The 20,869-nt window shown below is 51.3% G+C and overlaps 3 protein-coding genes across 9 annotated transcripts; 2 read left to right on the forward strand and 1 right to left on the reverse strand.

The window, feature by feature from the left end:
• Positions 1–4,192: 4,192 nt before the first annotated feature.
• Positions 4,193–7,646, forward strand: LOC113982502. Of its 5 annotated transcripts, none has more exons than XM_027710770.2 (6): positions 4,193–4,288; positions 4,793–4,864; positions 4,952–5,044; positions 6,629–6,748; positions 7,022–7,160; positions 7,346–7,646. In XM_027710770.2, the coding sequence occupies exons 1-6, from the start codon at positions 4,201–4,203 to the stop codon at positions 7,623–7,625; spliced, it is 792 nt and encodes a 263-aa protein (XP_027566571.1). In that variant the 5' UTR covers positions 4,193–4,200; the 3' UTR covers positions 7,626–7,646. The 5 variants fall into 5 exon arrangements, with proteins under 5 accessions (XP_027566571.1, XP_027566572.1, XP_027566573.1 ...); XM_027710771.2 differs by having other exon boundaries at positions 7,349–7,646; XM_027710772.2 differs by having other exon boundaries at positions 4,967–5,044.
• A 1,641-nt stretch (positions 7,647–9,287) lies between these two features.
• LOC113982515 (ubiquitin carboxyl-terminal hydrolase 42-like) lies at positions 9,288–16,763 on the reverse strand. 3 transcript variants are annotated; one of them, XM_027710801.2, is made up of 12 exons: positions 16,710–16,763; positions 15,619–15,766; positions 14,080–14,280; positions 12,937–13,047; positions 12,765–12,864; positions 12,554–12,621; positions 12,329–12,399; positions 11,683–11,765; positions 11,326–11,437; positions 10,921–11,061; positions 10,623–10,723; positions 9,288–9,888 (listed from the first exon to the last, which is right to left on the reverse strand). In XM_027710801.2, exons 3-12 carry the CDS (start codon positions 14,264–14,266, stop codon positions 9,315–9,317), a joined length of 1,548 nt encoding a protein of 515 aa, XP_027566602.2. In that variant the 5' UTR covers positions 14,267–14,280; positions 15,619–15,766; positions 16,710–16,763; the 3' UTR covers positions 9,288–9,314. The 3 variants fall into 3 exon arrangements, with proteins under 3 accessions (XP_027566602.2, XP_027566600.2, XP_027566598.2); XM_027710799.2 differs by lacking the exon at positions 16,710–16,763 and adding an exon at positions 16,271–16,559; XM_027710797.2 differs by lacking the exon at positions 16,710–16,763 and adding an exon at positions 15,867–16,080.
• Positions 16,291–20,672, forward strand: LOC113982517 (BRD4-interacting chromatin-remodeling complex-associated protein-like). Its single transcript, XM_039384112.1, has 7 exons — positions 16,291–16,364; positions 16,701–17,032; positions 18,130–18,175; positions 18,787–18,829; positions 19,147–19,212; positions 19,307–19,765; positions 20,343–20,672. Exons 2-7 carry the CDS (start codon positions 16,978–16,980, stop codon positions 20,646–20,648), a joined length of 975 nt encoding a protein of 324 aa, XP_039240046.1. The 5' UTR covers positions 16,291–16,364; positions 16,701–16,977; the 3' UTR covers positions 20,649–20,672.
• Positions 20,673–20,869: the final 197 nt, after the last annotated feature.

Raw genomic sequence — 20,869 nt, forward strand, 5'->3', positions numbered from 1 at the left:
ATAATGCTAATTTGCATTCCTACCTTAGCCATCAAATCTCTCCCTAGCAGATTACAATCACAATTAGGAACAAATAAAAATTCATGCATCTCATATTTATCTCCCACATCCATTAACAGTGGTTGGGTGAGGCACACCCACTCGTCTTTCCCGTTCACTCCTTGAATTGTTAACCATCCTTTTGACCATTGTCCCCCCTTTGGCATAAAATTAAAAGTAGACCAAGAGGCCCCTGTACACTAAGTATACTTCTGCATATTATCAAGGGCTTCATTGTGAGAGTCCCTGGTATAATGGGAGCCCCTGACACCCCCAACAATCCATCTCCATCAGCTGGTGGCCTTCTTCCTCACAAGGGTCCATTGTCTCTGCAGACATTCTCTCTCCCAATGTCCTTCTTTCTTACAAATGGCACATTGATTCCTTGACAATCACTGGCTTGGCTGACCCCCTCCCTCTCAGGAAGGCATATTCCTGTTAGATCCTGGTGGTACCCCCTTTCCCTTTGGTCCTGGGGGGTCCCTGCATTTTTCCCTTGGGGGGTTGTAAAAACTGTGCCATCACCTTTGCCTTCACCTTTGCCTTATCACTTCTTACATACACCTGCTATGCCCTTCTAAGCATTATTCACTAATGAGCAGATGCTAATCTAGCCTACTAATAAGCACACATCTTTTGTTAATGAGCAGATACACAGGTGTAGTCTTACCATACTACCTATTTTACTCACAAACTACATATTTCTTGCTAATGAGCAGACACACAGATAAATATAAAGTTAGGTTGGAAGGTTCATCTAGAGGTCAACTTTGGCTCAGGGCCTCCTGCTCAGGCCTCAGTACTTCACTTACCTTGCTTTGCCTACCCCAACCTTGCCTTTCCTTACATGCACCTCCCTAGCCTGGCCCTGCCTGCCCCTGCATTGCCTTGCCTTGTCTACCCCTCTCATGACTTGCCCTGCCTTCCACTCCCTTTCCTTGCCTTGTCTTGCCTTGCCCTGCCTTGCCTTGACTTTCTTCTGCTTCCTTGCCACTCCTTGCCTTGTCATGCCTACCACCCCCTGTGCCATGCCTTGCCCTGCCTTCCTCTCACTGGTCTTGCCTTGCCTTGCCTTGCCTAGCCTGCCTTGCTTTCCCTTGATTTGCCTACGCCTGTCTTGCCTTGCCTTTCCCTGCCTGTCCCTCCCTTGCCTTGCCTTACCTTTCATATCAATCCCCCACCTGCACCTGCCTTCTCCCCTTCTTTCCTGGCCTTATCATATCTTGCCTGCCCCACTTTTCACTTGCCTTTCCTTGCATACCTCTGCCTTGCCTTTCTTTGCATGCCCCTCCCTTGCCTTTTTTTGCCCTTCCTTGCCTTGCCTGGCCTTGCATCCCCCTCCCCTGCTTTGGCTTTCCTTTCCCCTTCCTTGCCTTGCCTACTCCTCATCTGCACTTTCCTTCCTCTCCAAATATCTAGGGTGGGGTTCAGGAAGTGAATTAGAGTGCCTTTTTTGGGGGGGTGAAGTCAAGGATGTGGTCCCCCTGTTTGTGGAGCAGATGATAAGGCACCATGGGGAGGTAAAATCCAGCAGGACAATTCTGTCCTGGCCACTTGTGTGGAGGAGCAATTCTTGGAATATGCAGTATCAGAGATGGTATCTGACTCTCAGTTCTGGGCTCCTGGAAGTGTGTCCCAGTGCTTTCACATGGGAAGGAAGGCAGGCAGGCCCAGTGCTTCAGGTGCAGATGACAGGCCACAGCACCAGGAGCAGCTTTCCATCCTGGCACATTTTGTGTGGGAGCAATCCCACAACGATTGCAATTATCGAGGTGGTAACCAAATTTTGGGGTTCACCTTCTGAACAGGGATAACAGTGCCCTTCTTAAGAACAAAAGTACATAGTCCCAGGGCTTGTGCTGCAAAGAATTGGGTGCCCAGGGAAAGGAAGGGAAAGCAACAGTTTTTCTATCTGGCAGCTTTGGTGTGGGAGCAACCTCCCAGTGTATTCAATTTGTCAGCTGGTCTTCTGAAATTTTGGCAAGGTAAGCAGCTATCCCCGGTGTGGGTGTGCAGATGATATACTGCCTTGGGGAGGCAATGGCAGGTAACAGTGCCTTGGGGAGGCAATGGCAGGTAACAGTGTTCTGCAACCTCTGAGTGGGAATAATCCCTGGATGTTTTCTATTTTGGAGGCGGGGATCGCATTTCTTTTGAGATGGGGTCACAGTTCCTCTCTTTGGCAAGGAAATCACTTTTGGATTCGCACATTGGGCCGTTTCGAGAGTGTCCTGGTGAATTGAAGTGCTTCTCCTAGTACTGAATGCTATTGGCTAGAGCTGTTGAACTGCTAGAGTGAGAATGCAAAAGGCAAGCTGTTGAGCTTTCTGTGCTGCTCACTTCAGTGCCTGAGCAGTTAGTGGTGGGGTTCAGTTTTGGATGGTACAGAGATGGGTCAGTTATGATGGCACAGAGAGCTGAGAAGGAAAGTGCAGATACTGAGGTGTGTGGTGCAGTTCAAGGGGGGCAGTGGAAGGTGGAGCCAGCACTGCTTTCTCACCTGGCACTTCTGTCAGCTCTGTTTCTGCTGCATGTTTTCAATTCTGTGGATTCTGCCAGAGTGACAAAACGTCTTAGTACATATAACAGGGAAGGAGTTCGTGTTGCCTCTCGAGCGTGGTGCAAATAAGAGTTTGCACACTGAAGGGGAAGGTCAGCCAAACCTTTCAGTCCTGAGGGGAGTGACGTTTTCAGCTCGGATCTGACGTTTTCAGCTTGGATCTGCGCTTCGGCGGCTTTCGCTGCTTTCGTTCGGGGACATTGACTTTTTTTTGCAGGTCCACATCGCCATCGCGCGGTGGTTTGATGAGCGGTGAAGGGGCGCAGGCAGAAAAACGCCAGGAGCTTTTTGGCACCATCGTTGTGGGAGCACTTACTGCAAGGGTTTCCTTTCGGATCCTGGCTCTTCGAGGCTGGAAGAACGTGACCCTGCACGTCCGTGTGAAGGAAAACCAATGAACTCCTTGTTGTCTGTGCACTTTCTGGGCTGCAAAAGAGAAGTGAATCCCAGCACTGGCTTTTCCTTCCAGAACCTTTCCCATGGGACCAGCTGCTGGACATTTTTAGTTTTGTAGCAGGATGCTGTGAGACCGAAGGTGTGTGAGGGGACCCAGGGCTGAGCACACAGACCCGTGCGTGTCTATATGGAGTTTATAAGCTTTTATATGTTTATATGCAGTTTATAAGCTGCAAACCTTTTTGTTCCAGCACCTTTGGCATGGGAGCAATTTCTGCACCTATTAAGTTTTGAAGCTGTGCTCTGCAAGAGTGAAAGAATAGGATGGTACATGCAAGCTGAGCAGGGAAGTGCTAAACCCCAGGGAGGGTGTTGCTTTTTAAAGGGTGAGAGTTAAATGTGGAGACAGCAACAGCTGGCTGAGCAGGCACCTTTTGTGACCAATATTTACACTTGATACAGTTAGTTTAGGTACAGGATCTCTGCGAGATTGAAACTATGTGAGAGTACAGAGCCAAAGAGATTGTTTCAGGACTCTGTGATTGGTTTTCCAGTCTCCCTGTCCCAGACTGTACAAAGTAACAACAGATCACATTTCACCAGTGGGGTGGTACAAAATTGGGCCAGGAAGGAGGGCATCAGATGGGTTTTTGATACATTTTATTATCCCCAAGCAAAGGGGGTGACAAAGCTGGAAACGGTTTGCTGAAATGCTCCCTTAGATCACATGAATCTGGATGGGAGAAGAGGCTCCTCTCTGCATTATCCCAAATAGATAGTATGGACCAATGTAATGTGTCAATGTAATGATTTGGCTTGCAGGTCTCAGCCTTGAAGCAAGGGCACTCGGGTCCTCCTTTGCTTCCTTCCATATCAAAATCTCCATATGGACACTGCATAAAAAAGCCATCTGCAAGTGCCTTTACTTGCTACTACTTTTGTCAGGCAGCATTTAGCAAGAAATGAGCTTTTCCACCCTTCTCCACTTCTGCTTCTGCCACGCTCGTGCAGAACAAGGGAATTCACCAGCGGGCAGATTGAGGAATTCACAGGCCATGGGAGCACTCTGGGGAGGCCTGGCAGTGGGCAGGTCCTGCTGGGGTCATGGGGTGGCTCTGATGTGAGGTCACAGAGCCCTGCTTTGAGGAGCTGTTCCGTGCCAGCTGTGAGCAGCACTGACACAGTGTGTGTGAGCACGGGGGGTCATGCTCCTCACCCACTGCCTCCTCCTCTTTCTGTTGGCCCTGCAAGCCCAGGACGCTCAGACTGCTCCAGTCCGAGGGCAGGGAGCAGGTTAGGCAGGCAGGGAGCAGGTTAGGCAGGCAGGGAGCAGGTTAGGCAGGCAGGGAGCAGGTAGGCAGGCAGTGGCCAGCACCAGCCTGGGGCTGGCAGCAGTGAGCCAGGCAGACAGAGCAGTGTGGGCAGTGGGGCAGACACAGCACGGGGAGGTGTGGAGGGGCTGCAGCTGCTTCAGGGAGGGAGTTCCCAATGAGCAGAGAGGTGTGGAGTGGCAGTGCCAGGCCAGAAACCTGACACTGAGTTATCCAGCACTTGGTGATGGTTGTCCAGCCTCCTGGCTGGGTTCCAGGGCTGACCCACAGACAGGTCTGTGTGTGTGCCATGGCTTTTTGCTCCCTTTGGGAGCTGTCAGCTCAAAGTCCTGAGGTCAGCCAAGTGCCCCTGCAGGTGTGAGAACACAGATCCACCTGTGCATGCCCTGTCATTACGTGACAGGTATGACAGTGTAGAGCAGAGCAGAACACGTGATGGTAACTTCTCATGGGTGCTTGGTTATAGATGTGGCCAGAGGGAGGGCTCTTCCAGCTCCTCAGACAGTTCCCATGCTGATTCCCAGCTGGTATCCCAGGGGTGAGTAGTCAATCTCTTTAGACTTCACATAATAATTCCTTTTCAATGTGTTCTTCATGTGAAATGTACCTTCATACTTCCCATTGGTGTCCTTGTATAAAGTTAAAACAAGGAAGGATTTCCAGAGGACTCCTGAAGTTCCAAAAGAGGCCCTGAAAAACTTGGAGAAAGCCACATCAGGTCAGTATATCCCACTCTGTTAACAGTGGGACCTGAGAAGCTGAGCTTTTAGCTTCCTGTGGGGACACGCTGGAGCCTGGGCAGCAGGGAGGGATCTGTCAGAGCCTCACTGCAGGGACACTCGATCCCACACCTTGTGTGGGCTGCTGAGCCACAGAGATGAGCCAGCACAGTCTGCTCCCAGCTATGCTTCCAGCTGAGTACCAGGGTCAGCGGCTGCTGCAGCTCAGGAAGGACATGGAGGGGCTGGAGCAGGTGCAGAGAAGAGCTACGAGGCTGGGGAAGGGACTGGAGCACAAGTGCTGTGAGGAGAGGCTGAGGGAGCTGGGGGGGCTCAGCCTGGAGAAGAGGAGGCTCAGGGGAGACCTCCTGACTCTGCAACTCCCTGACAGGAGGGGAGATTGGTCTCTTCTCCCAGGAACCAGCAGTAGGACAAGAGGGCTGGGCCTTCAGCTGTGCCAGGGGAGGTTTAGGTTGGATATCGGGAAGAAATTTTTTCCAGAGGGAGTAATCAGCCATTGGAATGGGCTGCCCAGGGAGGGGGTTGAGTCCCCGTCCCTGGAAGTGTTTAAGGTGAGACTGGATGTGGCATCAGTGCCATGGGCTGGGAACCACAGCGGGGTTGGACCAAGGGTTGGACTTGATGATCTCAGAGGTCTTTTCCAACCCAGCTGGTTCTGTGATTCTATGACTGGCCAGAGCTGCTTTGTGCCGGGGATCCAGGTGTTGGGAACAGGTGTGTGCTGAATTCGTGTTCAGCTCATGCACAGAGCAGCCTCAAGGCATGAAGGACATCCCAAGAAATCTTGGCTGCCCTTTCCTAATGTTGGAAGTCGTGTAGATCCTGATTCTGCAGGCATTTCTGCCTCCATACAGACACCAATACATCACTTTTTCACCCATTTAGACACTTTTGACAAACAAAGAAATTAATGTTCATTGGTTCTTAATTACATAATTCACTTTCATTAGTTATTATTCTACCTTCTATTGGCTATTAATTTTTCACTTTCTATGCTAATTAAGTCCACATCTTTAGTCTGTTTAGTATCTTTTTCCTCCAGTAGGGAAGGAATCCAGCACTTCTATTGAAGTCTTCGTTAATTCTTTTCTTTAGCTGCTGGTTTTTGCAAAATGTCCATGTAGTTCATTCCAGATGTCCAACTTCAACAACACATCTTTCTCTCTCAGACTTTGTTCCTTGAAGCGTATCAAAGCTTAACAAAACTCACAGTTTTAGTACTTTCCCAAGCTGTGTTCTCACAGAAGGTGCTAATGACAACATTTTTGCTATAGGCTGGCTAAAAGTGATTTAAGGCCTAACACAGCTTATGATTAACTAAAACACCTAATTAAAAGGTTTAATTAAAACCGTATATTAAACCCAAATATTATAAAAGTTATATAATTTCCAACAGGCTCTCCATTTCTGGTTGCATTTCAGAAAGCTTAGTTCTGGTTTTCCTGTTCTGTGGGGGACAGCAAGCTCCCCACTGCCCCTTGCCAAAGTGCCCAGGACGTGGCACCCTGTTCCTGATGAGGAATGATTACTTCTAATTAAACTGTCCCCTTGTTCTTTTCTAGAGATGGAGACAGAGCAGAAGGAAGCCTTGCAGATGAGAAGAAGCAACAGGGTGCCAGGCTCAGGCAGAGAGGCAGTACAAGAAGCCAGCACGCCTGCTCAGCCTCAGGGGCGTCCTGGAGGTGAGTGCTCGGGGGATGTCAGCTTGGGAGAACTGCAGCATTTCTGCTGCACCCCTGCAGTGTCTCCTTGTGGAGACTGTGGGTCCCCAACACACGGCAGCCTGGAGGGACAGACGGGCTCTTCTCTGTGAGAACTTTGAGGGATCCTTCTTGTCCCCTCCAGAGCCAAAAGCACCCACCTCTGAGAACAAACCCCTCGGGCAGGTGAAGCACCCTGAGATCACCCCTAGGGCAGAGCACGGTGATGTTGTGGTGTTGTCTCTCATCCTACAGGGCCAGGTGCTGGGGAAAAGGCTGGTCATGGGGAACTGAGCAAGTTCTACATCCTAGGCACTGCAGCAGCCCTGGGTGTGCTGCTGCTTGGGATAGTGGTACTGGGCATAGTCCTGTCACTGCTGAGCAGGAGAGACACGTGAGTTGGCTTTTTCCCAGAGTTATTCACTGCTGCTGTTGGCAATGAAGTATTTGCAGTTAGAGTGTGCTGGCTTGCCAAGGCAGCTGCTGGCGGTGCCCTGCTGAGATTTCCATGGTGTGATCCTTCCACTGTCCCCCTAGTTCATGTCACTGAGTGGTCTTTTCTGAAACCCATTTGTACAGAAGGACCCCGAGAACCAGAGAAGCACCGGGACAAGCCAACACCGAGAGCTCCAGCCCATCCCCGGTGGTCTTTGCAGCACAGCTCGCCCAGATGTCCAGGCACATGGTCACGGGGCCCTCACCTCTGCCCACGTGCCCCAGCTGCTCTCTGGCTGACTGTGCCTCTTCATGTGACAACTGGATTTTGCTGGACTCCTCTCAGCCCACACCGTTTGGGTATCGCTGTTACCAGTGCCAGGGATACTGCACATTAAAAGAGGATTGTTTTGTGAATGGATAAAAGATATATTTTTGCCAAAAAGCAGTGAGTCCTTGCCTGTTTTGGCTGTTTCTGTCGGGGTGGAATGCACAGAGCTGTGAGAGGAGCTGCAGAGACCTGCATTCCAGTGCAGGACACCTTTCTCCCAGCACCAGCCTGGTTTCCCAGCTGGGGTTTCATCCACAAGAATGGGGACGTGCTGGTGAGACACGGGGTGCAAATGCTTGTCCAAATAAATTTAATGGTTTGGCTTGCAGCCCTCAGCCTTGAAGCACAGGCACTCAGGTCTTCCTTCTCAGAATTCCATATCAAAAGCTCTGTATGAATACTGCTTAAAAAAGCCATCCACTAATGCCTTTACTTGCTACCACTTTTGTCAGGCAGTATTTAGCAAGAAATGAGCTTTTCCTGTTAGTTTTGCTGCAGCTTTATTACTTTGAAAGACTCTGCTTCTTCCCTCTGCTACTCCAGTACAGCCTCCCAGCCCAGCAAAATCATGTTTCAGTAGGAAACCTTCACCACACAAAGGTGGGCACTCTATGGGAATATGTTAATCTCAAAAAAGAAAGTCTTTTATCCTCTCTTCCTCTTTTTTTACCAACACTTAGTGTTAGAAAGCAACTGAAAAAACGGGGTTCTTACACTTTATGGTACAAGCAGCAGGACAGAGAAATAAAGACAGAAAAAATGGGGGCAGGAAGCAGGACAGAGGAACTGCAAAGAGGAAAAGCAGGACAGGGAGCAGAACAGAGTGGAGGAAGCATGAGAGCATAAAGTTCTGGCCTCAGCACCCCCCTTCCCAGTTTGGTGTCATCTGCCCCAGCATCCAGACCATTAGTTATGGAAAACATTAAACAGGATGGGGCCCAGTGCTGATTCCTGGGAGACAGTGCTTGTTCCTGGCTCTGCACTGGCCTTGGTGCCACTGAGCAGCACCCTGGTGTGGCAGTGAATCTGATGAGAAACTTGTTCAAACATGTCTTAAAATGGCTCTTTGTGGTCCCTTTGCAAACACGTGTTTCTTCTTCCCAACACCCCCCACAGCAACTGTTATCTCCCATGCAGGAGTGTCCTGGGAAAGGTGTCCTGAGGCGTCCCATTGGTCCTTTGTTTAACCCCTTCCTATTGGCTGTTGACCCTTTACCTGATGGTTTCTTTTGTGTGACCCTGAACTTGTGATTGGTTCCCCTTTGACCCTCCTAAAAGCCTTATAAACCCCTTCCCAACAATAAACTCTCTCTTGCTTCCTCTCCACGCCGGTGTGCTGTCTCTGTGCCTGCCATGGAGCCACGTGGGTGCTGGGGGGAGGGGAGGGCACCTCTCCCCTCCAGGCTCGGGGCCTGAAAAACCCTGTTTCTGGAGTTCCCCTTCCCCGTCCCACAAGACGTCGGAATGGTTCTTCAGACGGAGAAGGAACTAGAGCTGGGCTCCCCCACGTCGTGGATGGGGAGAGGGAAACCCATACCCTGGGGCCCGACCATCCAGCCTGCTCCAATCCTGGTCACTGCTGGCTCGTCCTGCCCATGGCCCTTTGAGTGACTTGAGCTCCATTTTTACAAAGAAGAGATTGCCAGGTGGGTTCCTGCAAGCTCACAGCTTTCAAAATCCCATCACACAACCATCCCTCACTGCCTCTGTCCACCAACTGCCCCAGAACCTAGAGAGAAGGAAACGTGCTGTAAATTATTCGTGCAAGGCTAACAAGGAGTTTTAATTGTGGCTGTGACTTCTCTGCCTGTTGGTTACAAATGGTTCCTGTTGGCTCCTCCTCCTCCTTTCTGCCTGAGGGTATTCCCTGACCTCCAGGGATCGTCTGGGGAGACCATAGCTCCGGATCTGTAAGGATCTGCCCTGCTCTCTCCGTCTTGGCAGGAATTGTTCCTGAGCAGGAACAGTTCCTGAGCAGGTACACCTGTGTGCAGGAGCCCACTGGCAGCTCCTGTTGGAGGGTCCTGGAGCTGTGTCATCCCAGGAAGCATTAACATAATCTGGAAGATGAGTTCTCTTCCTCTTCCCCGTTGAGCTGTCAGAGCTGTCATAGTTGGCGCTGTTCATGAACCAGCTGTAGTGAACATTGCCCCACCGTGGGGATCTGCTCCTGTTCCTCTCCCTGGCATCATTCCTCTGTCTGTGTGTCACTTTAATCCTCCCACGCAGATCCTGTGGTCCTGCAGAATCCACCTGCTTGCTGCTGCCCCCACTCTGACTGAGGAAGGAATGGTCATAGGGTGGTGCTGATGAAGAAGCTGAAGAAGACGTTTCTTCCGTGTTCAAATCAGGGCACCTGAAGATAAAAAGAGTGATCTCTGTTTAGGGCATTTCTTGCAGACTCATCTGGGATTCAGTAATTTCCTTGGAGCCGTTTCTACAGCTTCACCAAGGTCACCCATGGGAAATGCAGCCTGGGTCTCCCCCCCAGGTCTGCCCCCCGAGCAAATCCTCATCTTTATACCCCCTAAGGCCTCCATTTCACAGAATTCCAGAATCCCAGAATGGTTTGGGTTGGGAGGGACCCTAAAGCTCATCTCATTCTACCCTCCTTCCACTATCCCAGGTTGCTCCAAGCCCTGTCCAACCTGGCCTTGGACACTTCCAGGGATGGGGCAGCCACAGCTTCTCTGGGCAACCTGTGCCAGGGCCTCCCCACCCTCACAGGGAAGAATTTCTTCCTTATATCTAATCTAAATCTTCCCTCTTTCACTTTGAAATCATTACCCCTTGTCCTGTCACTACACTCCCTGATAAAATGTCCCTCCCCATCTTTCCTGGAGGCCCCTTAAGTCCTCTTCTCTGCATTAGCCAGCTTCACAAAGCAGGCAGGGCAGCTTACACAGGGCAGCAGCCTAATGCCCAGCAAGGGAAGAGAAGGACTGGCATGGGGTACTTCAGAACTGACAGCACTGAAGGACACAGGGAGGAGTTGTCTCCTGTGGCAGAAACACTCAGGAGGAGGAGAAGACAAACGGGAAAGCCAGGAAAAGGAAACATATTCTGAACTCGTGTGCCCCTGGTTCTTACCTGATATAGAAGAGCAGGTAGGCTTGCTGGCCCAGAACTGTGTGGATGTCACAGTCATCCATAGTCTCATCGTCCATCTTGTACCACAGCCCGTCACTGGCCTGCAAAGGAAGGCACCCGGGTCTGGAGGGGAACCGCAGGATTTCTCCGCAGAAAACTGCGGAACAGTTGGTACACCAACACAAACCCAGGCCAGCCCCGAAGGAGAAACTCCCCCAAAGCCTTGGCTGCCAGCAGCACTGCTGGGAACGTTTGTCTTCCCAGCACACATTTTTCCCTGTGGGAAGTTGCTCCTTGCCTTTGTGTAGCAGAAGAAGTGCCCGGCGAGACAGGTTTCACCGCTGTGCACCACGACGGAGTACAAGGAGTAAAGGAGGGGCTCTTCAGCTTCCTCAGACATGTATGGCTGAAGATCCAAGCACTCAGGGTACTCCACAAGCTACAGACAAACCAAGAGGGCTCAGCAATGACCCTGAGCTAGCTGAAACAGCCTCAGGCGTGGAATGGTTTGGGTGGCAGGAAACTGTTCTCCTGCCAAAGCAGCTCTGCCAGAGCAGAGTCCAGGCTGGTCTTCCCACAGGAAGTCTCCTCTCCCCAGAAGGGAACACGGAAAGCACAACAGGAGCAGCTTGTGACAAAGGGTACTGCTTTGGGGAATCTCCTGCTCCAGGAAGAGGAAGTTGCCCTCTAGTTGCACACACACCTCACTGATTTTCCTGCTGCTCCGAACATCAACCCTTCCCAGGCACAGCGTGAGGACCCGGGGCGCGTGATGGATTGTGATCTTCTTGGAGGCGATCATCTTCTTCCTGTACCTTGAACCCAAGCACAGAGCCAAGTGCCAAAATGCACCTGATCTTGCCCCAGGAGGGCCAGACAACCTTTCCTGTCTCACACATCCTGGCACTTCCTTAAGGCTATTCCAGGCTATAAGGCCATATTAAAAAAGGCTGTGTCTCATTATTGTGCATTAAACCTCTATGAGAAGCTGTTTCTGCTTGATGCCATGCAGCCCCTCCTGCAGGATGTGGTATTAAAATATCTTTAGAGATCATCTTACTTGCTGCATCTCATGCACTGTTTCCCATTCAGCAGCTTGGGTTTCACAAAGTTCTCCAGGATCGCGGTGAGGGATGAGGCTGCCTGGGTGAGTGAGAAAGGAGCTGCTGAGCTGCAGGAAATGCCCTCACCCAAGACCCAGGCTGCTGATGCTGAGCTGCAGGAAATGCCCTCACCCAAGACCCAGGCTGCTGATGCTGAGCAGACCCACTGTCCAGGAGGAGGTAGAAAGGGAAGTGTGATGCTGAACATTTCCTTTGTGTCCCAGGGGTTCCTGGGGCCATCAAGAGCTCCCTCTCTGTGCCACTGCTCAGTTCAGCTACTGATGGTGTGCAAGGGCACCAGCAGTGAAAACTGATCCAACCTCTGAGCCTGGCAGCCAGACAGGTGCTGAGGGAGGGCAAAGGAGGGAGGAGGAGAGTATCTCAAGGGTACAGAGGGGATAACACTACTGGTTCAGCTTAAAGCCAGCACCATGGGTGAGCAGTGCCACGGCCTCTGCAGGAGGACACTGTTCATTCCCCTTCCCACCCACCACCAAGCTCCCTTGTGCTTGCAATAGAGGTTTTTAAGACAAATGCTTTGGTTCTGGAAAGCTACAACAGGGGCCTCCGGACCCCTCGAAGCACAATTGCAAACCCTCTTACTTTGATTTTCAAAAGGACTTCCAGGAAGGCCTTGTAGGAATCAGAAACTGCTTGGCATCTCAAGCACGTGACTGGAAGGAAAATCAAAATGCTGGGTGAAGTTAATTGGCGGTGATGGTTTATGCCCGTGGGACTTCCTGCACCAGTCACAGGACCAGCTGCTTGTCACAGGCAGACAGAAGGGCACAGAGAGGGCCAAGGAGAGCAATAGTTGTGGAAACATACCTCTGGATCTCAGAAAGCCCCCAAATATTTGGTAGATGAGGGTAGTTGTCTGAGAAGAGACGTCCAAGCTGGAAATAAATGGCAAGGCAGAGAGTTACCTCCTCCAGGAGTTTAGATTTGAAACCCCTGGGTTTAAGTTTTCCTTGATAGGAGCGCTTCAAGGAGTTCAACAGGTTCAGGAACACAGAAAAGGGAATTTACTTGTGCTTACACTGTGCTTCCAGGCAGACAAGCGTCCTGCATGGCATGGAGAGCACAGCAGAAGAACTCGTAGGCGTCTCCTGCTACGTCAGGCTTAAATTCTCCTATGACTAAGAAAGAAGTTAGTGGTTCCACCCTGCAAGAAGGGGACAAAGCCTGTCAAAGCACCTGAAGTTGCTTACATCTGAGGCTCCTGAGGACAGCCCTAGGCAGGACGGCGTTGGCCAAGGAATACATGATCTTCCGAACGTGGTCTTCCATGATGCACATCATGCAGAAGTCTTGCTGATCACCTGGGGAGGGAGGGAAGTTTCTTGGGTTAGCAAAACAATCCCAAGCGGTGGAAAACCTTATGGAGGTCTTGAAGTTCTAAGGACTCTCTACTCCTCTTCTCTCAGGGTGCCAGTGTCCTGAGAAACCCAGGACATTGAAGTGCACAGAAAATGCTCTTCAGAGGGAGGCTGAAGTGCAATAAGCAAAGAGGGTTTAACAAGGTGGGACAGAGACCCAGGGTTCAAAAGAGGTGCCTTTCTGAACATGAAAGCACTTTGGTAGGACAATGAGCCAGCAGTGTGCCCAGGTGACCAAGAAGACCAATGGATCCTGGCCTGGACCAGGAAGTGCAGCATCAGGACCAGGGAAGTGATTCTTGCCCTGGACTGAGCACTGGTGAGGCCACCCCTGGAGTGCTGTGTCCAGTTCTGGGCCCTCAGCTCAGGAAGGACATGGAGGGGCTGGAGCAGGTCCAAAGGAGAGCAACGAGGCTGGGGAAGGGACTGGAGCACAAGTGCTGTGAGGAGAGGCTGAGGGAGCTGGGGGGGCTCAGCCTGGAGAGGAGGAGGCTCAGGGGAGACCTCCTCACTCTCTGCAACTCCCTGACAGGAGGGGGGAGCCAGGGGGGGGTCGGGCTCTTCTCCTGGGAACCAGCAGTAGGACAAGAGGGCTGGGTCTTCAGCTGTGCCAGGGGAGGTTTAGGTTGGACATTGGGAAGAAATTCTTTCCAGAGAGGGTGCTCAGCCATTGGAATGGGCTGCCCAGGGAGGGGGTTGAGTCCCCGTCCCTGAAGGTGTTTAAGGACAGACTGGATGTGGCATCAGTGCCATGGGCTGGGAACCACGGCGGGGTTGGATCAAGGGTTGGACTTGATGATCTCTGAGGTCTTTTCCAACTCAGTTGATTCTATAATTCTGTGACAAGCAGCTTTTAGTTTGAGCCCTTAAGGAACACAACCTGACAAAGAAGGGCCGCTGCTCTTTCTCGTAGATCCAATTCCAGGTTCTGGGAATTCCTGGGATTTACAGGGAGACACTCCTAAAGGTACTCACAGGACTGGCTGTGCTGACGAGAGAGCAGGTAATTAGCCAGAGGGGGGGTGTAGGTCAGGCACTGCAGGATGACGTTGACGTAGCAGGTGCTGCCCCGGTTGCGGAGTCCCGGCCCAGGTCTCCGCGTGTGCAGCCAGTCCATGCAAATGTCCTCCGGGGGAAAGAGGATCCTTTCTGGTGGAGTCATTTCCTTGGCAATGACTGCAGGGAAACGACATTTGAAAAGAGGTGAGACAAGAGGTAAGAGGTGCACTCTGCCCTGGGTGATGGCCAGGCCATGGGGAATGGGGCTACATTTGGAAGGCATCTGGTCATTGGTGGTGTCCCCAGGGATCAGTGTTGGGCCCAGTCCTGTTTAATATCTTTATTGATGATCTGGATGAGGGTATCAAGTGTACCCTCAGTAAATTCATGGACAACACCAGGTTGGGTGTGAGTGTCAATCTGCTCACAGGAAGGATCTGCAGAGGGATCTGGACAGGCTGGGATGAGACCAACAGCATGAGGTTCAACAAGACCAAGTGCCAGGTCCTACACTTCAGCCAAAACAACCCCATGCAGTGCTCTAGTCTGTGTTTCCAACCACTCCAGGGGCAGAGTGGTTGGAAATGGGCCCAGTGGAGAAGGACCTGGGGGTGCTGGTCGACAGCAGCTAAACCTGAGCCAGTGTGTGCCCAGGTGGCCAAGAAGGCCAATGGCACCTTGACCTGTATGAGGAACAGTGTGGCCAGCATGGCCAGGGAAGTGATTGTCCCTCTGTACTTGGCACCTCGAGTGCTGTGTCCAGTTCTGGGCCCCTCAATCAGGAAGGACATTGAGGGACTGGAGAGTCTCCAGAGAAGGGCAATGAAGCTGGGGAAGGGTCTAGAAGGTAAGTCCTATGAGGAGCAGCTGAGGGAGTTGGGGTTGTTTACCCTGGAGAAAAGGAAGCTCAGGGGTGACCTTGTCACTCTCTACAACCACCTGAAAGGAGGTTGTAGCCAGGTGGGGGTTGGCTTTTTTTCCCAGGCAATCACCAATAGGACAAGAGGACATAACCTTAAGATGTCCCAGGGGAGGTTCAGGTTGGACATCAGAAGGAATTTCTTCACAGAAGGAGTGGTTATATATTGGAATGGGCTGCCCAGGGAGGTGGTGGAGCCACCATCCCTGGAGGTGTTTGAGAAAAGCCTGGATGTGGCATCAGTGCCATGGTCTGGGTGACAAGGTGGAGTTCAGTCAAAGGTTAGACTCGATGACCTCAGAGGTCTTTTCTAACCTAATTAATTCAGTGATTCTGTGTGTGAATATTGTTGCTCGAAAACATATTCAAATGCTGAGTTCTCTACAGGACACCAAGGCCAACAGCTCTAACCACCAACCCAAAAACATCAGGGGAAACCTAACACCCTGTTGACATCAGCTGGTAGGGAAACAGTTCTGGAAAACAGTTCTGGAAAGTCTGTTCCCCTGCTTAGTGTGCCTAAAGTCCAGTAAACTGATTTCTGGGCCACAAACCACCTTCCTGTCCCTCTAGAGCCTTGGATTATCAGATTTTACCTTTTCCTGACTGTAATATGATGAAAACAAGCGACGCCTGGATCAGTCTGGCTGCTCTCAGGAAACGCCTCAGAATTCACTGCAGGTTGTCAGTGGGGATGGAGCCACAGCCATGTCCGTTGTCCGAGGGCATCCACAAAGTCCAAGCCTGCTGGGGAAACCATTACTCAAAGAAGTTGTTCCCTCTTGAGGCCATGGCCCCCTCAGGTACAGAGGGAAAAGCTTGGGATGACAGAGGATGTCAGGACCTCTTCCAGGAAGATCAGATCAGTTCCAATCATCTCTTGGGAAAGGAAGTAATTGTAGCTCAGCAAAATTATTTAAAAAAACCCCAAATGTGACCCACAAAGCACCTCCAGCTGTCAAAAGCTGGTGTTTCTAGCTGCTGCCAAGGACGAAAAATGCTTGGAAACAGGCAAGCATGCAAGTAGCAATGGAAGGAGCCAAGTTATCCCAGTAGCCAGCTCAGGTCCAACTAGCTTTTGCTGGCCCACTCCTCAGGATGCCAAGGAGGCAGGTGAGGTCACAATCACCAGTCACAGGTCCTGCATGTTTTCCCCTCAGGGCCATGCATGTTGTTGGCCCTGCGGCCACCACAGCCCAGCCCTCTGGCAGCTGGAAGTCATGGACACCAGGACACTTTGAAACCCACCTCCCAGGAGAACGTGTTGGGGTCCAAAGCATCATTTTAGGGTGTAAACTCCTCAAAGCTTCAAGTTCTTTGTGTCCAAAGCCTCATTTTGAAGGTGCAGAGAACTAATATCCAGGGCATAAAGTCCCGCTTTTAAGAGCCAAAAGAAGACTCATTTGTAAGGACCAAGTGTGGTTTTAGGGGTTAAAATGAATCAAAAGGTGGTGAATCCTGGGTCCTGGAGGAGGAGGAAGGACACTGGACTCCCTGCAGGGCAGCTGCTGTATGAGGGATGCTCACTGGTGGACCAGGGGGTTGCTGTTTTGACTCAAACCAACCCAAACCCATTCTTTGGGTTAGAAAGGGGTGAGAAGGGGCCTTTTGGGGCAGCATTTCATCACCCTATGGGGTATTATTGGTGTCTTTTGGTTTTGTTCTGCCTCAACAACAGGGAACGTACATCATGCCTCTTGTACTTCAACTTTTGATGGACTTTGAACACATTTTACCAGCGACACTGTCGTGACATCACAGCCAGGGCTCACAGAATCCTTCCCGTTCCTCTCCCACGGCAACGGAAGGTGGCCCCCAAACACCAACAAAGAACGTTGGCCTCGGTCACAAGGCTGGTTGCCAACAATTCCAGGTGGCCCTCAGTCACACCCAGTCCCCAGTGACGTGGCCCTTGGGAATAACCTGGTGCCAGCAAGGGAATTCTGCCCTCAGACATGGCCAGGTGCCGCCCGTGGAGCATCTTATTCTCCCTGATCCCTCCAGGTCCAAGTGAGCACTTCTATTTAAGGAATATCAAATATTTATATTTATGGGGAAAATTCCAACCGCTTTAGGGGCTTATTGTAAAGATAATTTTCAGGCTCTGGCCGTCACTCCTGCTCCTTAATTAGTGATAACTGTGCTGCTTTGGAACCACCAAAAATAATGGGGAATATTTTGAGTCTGATTTTCAGGGCATTTTGCCCTCGTGCTGCCTGATGGTGATTCCTGCACCCCCACAGAGCACCCCTCAGGGTCTTCTTGTGGGGGCTGCTGTCCCTCATCGCTGTAATCACCGGCTTTAATTCGCTCCTCAAGCACTATTGCAGAGATCCAGGGAGCTGAAAAACATCTTACTCCACATGCACCCCCCCAGCTGGAGAAAGCCAAGGAGGAGAATCTTCCTATATATCATTTTTGGGTGTGAGAGTTGAAGATATTTTTATCTTTAGAGTTTATCGAGGTAGCGGACTGGAGGTAATTTTTTCCCTTGATTTTTATTAGTGGTTTCATACTGCCACACCTCCAGATCCTGCCCAGATCTGAGGAAAAGAGGGGAAACATCCAAAACCAACCCCAAAATCACAGAGTTTCCCAGATGTGCTCATCCACAGGGGTTTGGGAGGAGGCAGCCTGTGGCTGATCACAGGTTATTGTCAGAAAATCCTCAATTCCTTCCAAATCCGCTTTGCTCAGTGGAATTTTAGGGATAAAAGTGCATAAATAAGTTGTGTTAAAGATGAGTTCCTGCCAAGTCATGACAGGATCTGGCTCCAGGTGCTCCTGGCATTGAGGAACCGGGATTGTCCCATGCCAGGTGCAGCCAGCGAGGGTCAGCAGGCCCCCGTGGTGAGGTGAAAATGAACCAAAAGCCTGCTGGTTTGGGTTTCAGGGTGAAACCTGAGCTCTGGCTGGGAGAACTGGGAGTGAAATCCATCAGGTGGGTGGATCAGGAACCCCCCTGGAACTCTGCAAGGTTCCTGTTGGGGGGTTGACACCCCTTGGAGTAGTGGAGCCTCCTCTTCAGGTGTCCTCTGCTCTGGTCACCACCATCATCACCATCCCCCTACTCTCCCAACATAACCTTCTCTCTCTGTTCTTTGCAGTTGATGCAGATGATGAAGACAGCTGGGGCCTGTCAGATGTGTTTTGGTAAGTCCCATGGTTTTGGGGTGAGAAAGGGGATTCCATCCCCCTTGGATCCCCAGCAGGGATTCTCCTGTGCTGGGCTGGCTCTCCCAGAGCCAAAACCCACCCGAGCCATCCTCCAAAAGGGCTAAAAAGGGCTGAAATGTCTTGAGAAGGGCAGAAAACATCATCCAAAGGAGTGCAAACACCCCAGTAGTACAGAGAATAATGATAGTGTGGGAATAAATCCCATTTTTCAGCTATTTTACCCAAAACTACAACTTTTAGGGCTCTGTGCACCACAACCCTTGCTTGCTACCAGTCCCCCTGGGCTGGGGGTGCTCGTTAGCAGGTCCCTCAAATGCTGTTCTGCCAAATGGCTCATTTTTTGTTCTTATGAAACTGTTGGTAATTATTGCTTTGGACAATTATCAGGGAAAGGGGAATAAAGGGGGTTGAGCAATGCAGGAGGCAAAAACCAGCCTCTGAGCACATACTTGATGGCTCAAATTGGTCATGAAACATCATTATTGAACCACAAATGGGTGTCCATCATTAGTTATAGCATTTACTAGCATTAATTTGTTAGTTAGGTGCTGGTGCTGTCTCCTAAACCTTTTCCTGTATTTTTGCAGTGATCCTCAGGTCGTGAACCGCTTTTTGCCTGGATCCAGAAAGGTGACAACTCAGCTACCTCTCCAAAACACAAACATCCTGGTTTTTTCGTAAAAACTGAGGGTTTTTTTACATCAAACTTCTCCCAAGGTCAGGATCTTTTTGGTTTTGGGCTTCTGCCACCACTTAAGCTGTGCAGCCATCTGGGATTTTGTGGTGATTTGAGCCAAAACTGGGAACAGGGAGAGCCACTGCCCCACTGCTGGGAAGAGCTCGGTGCTTTCTGGGGCTGCCCCTCACCACTGCACCCTCTTTTTTTCCCCCCATTCTTTTTTTCATTCTGTGTCTAAACAAAGTAAATCCAATGTTTGTCATTCCAGAGTGACAGTGGTGCCATCCTGGACAGCACAAAGGCTGCAGCCAGTTCCTTTTTTGAAGGTGCTGGGGTAGGTCTTTTTTTTTAATTTCTCCTTGGGGAGCCTTTCCTTTCTCTCCCGTTGTTTTTCAACGTCCTCAGCGTGTTTTTCATCTATTCCCCAGCTCTGGGAATCCTCCGGCAGCCTCCTGAGCGCAGAGCTGAGCCAGCCCAGGGCCAGCACGGGCCTGGCAGTGCCACAGGATGCCAGCCTGGCGTGGCAGTGGGACAGCGGGGCCGCCGTGGTGGGGCCACCCTGCGACCTGCTGCAGCAGTGCCTGTGGGCAGCGGGCATCACCGAGCAGCTGCTGGAGGCGGAGGCCAAGCAGGAGCTGGGCAGGTTCCAGCCCCAGGTGGCTTTGAGCAGCACCCTGCAGCTCTGCCCCGCTGGCACCCATGTCCAGGGGCTGCAGCCCCACGCCGGCCACCCCCGCCAGAAGGGAAACATCCAGCCCTTCCCGCAGCACCCCGGGCCCTTCCCCGGCCTCCAGGGCCCCGGTGGGACGCTGGGTGTGGGGCCCAGCCCGGCGTGGGGACAGCAGGTGATGGCCCAGCCAGCGCAGCAGGTCGTGTTCCTCCAGCAGGCAAGTGCAGCCCCGGGGGTCAGGGACCAGCACCTACCTCCACGTTCACTGCACCTCCCAGACAGGCTTTTGTAGTTCTGGGCTTTGAAGCTCTCCATTTTTAGCTTTATTTTTTAGTTGTTTTAGTCCTATTTACATTTTTTTAATTTACATTTATTTTAATTTCCCCATGTCACTTAATTCTATTTCTTTTAATTCTATTGTTTTAGTTCTGTTTCTTTTCCTTTAGTTCTTTCACCTGGGAAGGGGGAAGAGGAACAGGGACAAAGAGCCCAGTCCTTGAATTTTGATTTAGTTCAATCTTCAAGCTCCCCCTGGTTTGCATTTTGGGGGTGTATGGGCCCATTTCTGGGGTTCAGACCCTAAGGGGGGCAGCTCTAGCAGAGCCTTTTTTGATTCCTGGAGTCCTCAAGGTTGGAAAAACCTGCAAGATCCTCAAATCCCACCCTCTTTGTGCTTCCTCGTGCCCGCTGGTGGCCGGACAGGAGGGTCCCTCCCTCATCCATGCTGAACTCATGCAGTTTGGGGGGTTTAAAAACGTGTTTTCACCCTTTGGGTTGTTTTTCACCCCATCCAGGTGCCGCAGGGGATCGTCTCACAGGGGAAGCAGCCGTTCCCTGGCCCACCCTCCTGTGTCCTGGGGAGCCCCCAGGGCCAGCCGGTGTCGGTGCTGCTGCCACTGGTGCCACTGGCCCACGTGCCCACTGCCCTCCCACACTCTGCTGCCAGGTCATCCCACCACCACCAGCACCCTGGAGCAGCAGCCCCCTGGCCCAGCAGTGCCCTGGCACCCAAGGCTGGGGAAGCTGAGCTGTGGCACAGCAAAAGCTGCCAGAGCCAGGAGCCAAAACAGGAGACTGAGCTCTTTTATCTCTTATTTTAAATAAAACTCTTTTTTTTCCCGTGATAGAACGTGCCATGAGAATCTGAAATGGGATTATTTGGTATTTGGGCTTGAGTTTAAGCGCATCCCCCGTGTGTTTGATATTTGCAAGATATCATCTCCCTGGTCCCTGAGGAGAGGGAAACCTCCAGCGTTTCCATCCCCATTTCTACTGGGAAAGGGGCTGTGACCCCAGGGGAGTCAGGGCTCCTCGTGCCTTC

The sequence above is a fragment of the Pipra filicauda genome, unplaced genomic scaffold (assembly GCF_003945595.2).
Source record: "Pipra filicauda isolate LSUMZ 115617 unplaced genomic scaffold, ASM394559v2 scaffold339_size799093_pilon, whole genome shotgun sequence".
NCBI lineage: Eukaryota > Metazoa > Chordata > Aves > Passeriformes > Pipridae > Pipra > Pipra filicauda.

Coding starts and splice junctions, on each gene's coding strand:
- LOC113982517 (XM_039384112.1), top strand. CDS start 16,978: ATGGCCAGGTGCCGCCCGTGGAGCATCTTATTCTCCCTGATCCCTCCA. Junction 18,176..18,786: donor GGCCTGTCAGATGTGTTTTG/GTAAGTCCCATG, acceptor GTATTTTTGCAG/TGATCCTCAGGTCGTGAACC. Junction 19,766..20,342: donor AGGTCGTGTTCCTCCAGCAG/GCAAGTGCAGCC, acceptor CACCCCATCCAG/GTGCCGCAGGGGATCGTCTC.
- LOC113982515 (XM_027710801.2), bottom strand. CDS start 14,266: ATGACTCCACCAGAAAGGATCCTCTTTCCCCCGGAGGACATTTGCATG. Junction 12,622..12,764: donor TGTCTGCCTGGAAGCACAGT/GTAAGCACAAGT, acceptor ATTTATTTCCAG/CTTGGACGTCTCTTCTCAGA. Junction 11,062..11,325: donor GCAGCAGGAAAATCAGTGAG/GTGTGTGTGCAA, acceptor GTTTGTCTGTAG/CTTGTGGAGTACCCTGAGTG.
- LOC113982502 (XM_027710770.2), top strand. CDS start 4,201: ATGCTCCTCACCCACTGCCTCCTCCTCTTTCTGTTGGCCCTGCAAGCC. Junction 4,289..4,792: donor AGTCCGAGGGCAGGGAGCAG/GTTAGGCAGGCA, acceptor GCTTGGTTATAG/ATGTGGCCAGAGGGAGGGCT. Junction 7,161..7,345: donor CTGCTGAGCAGGAGAGACAC/GTGAGTTGGCTT, acceptor CCATTTGTACAG/AAGGACCCCGAGAACCAGAG.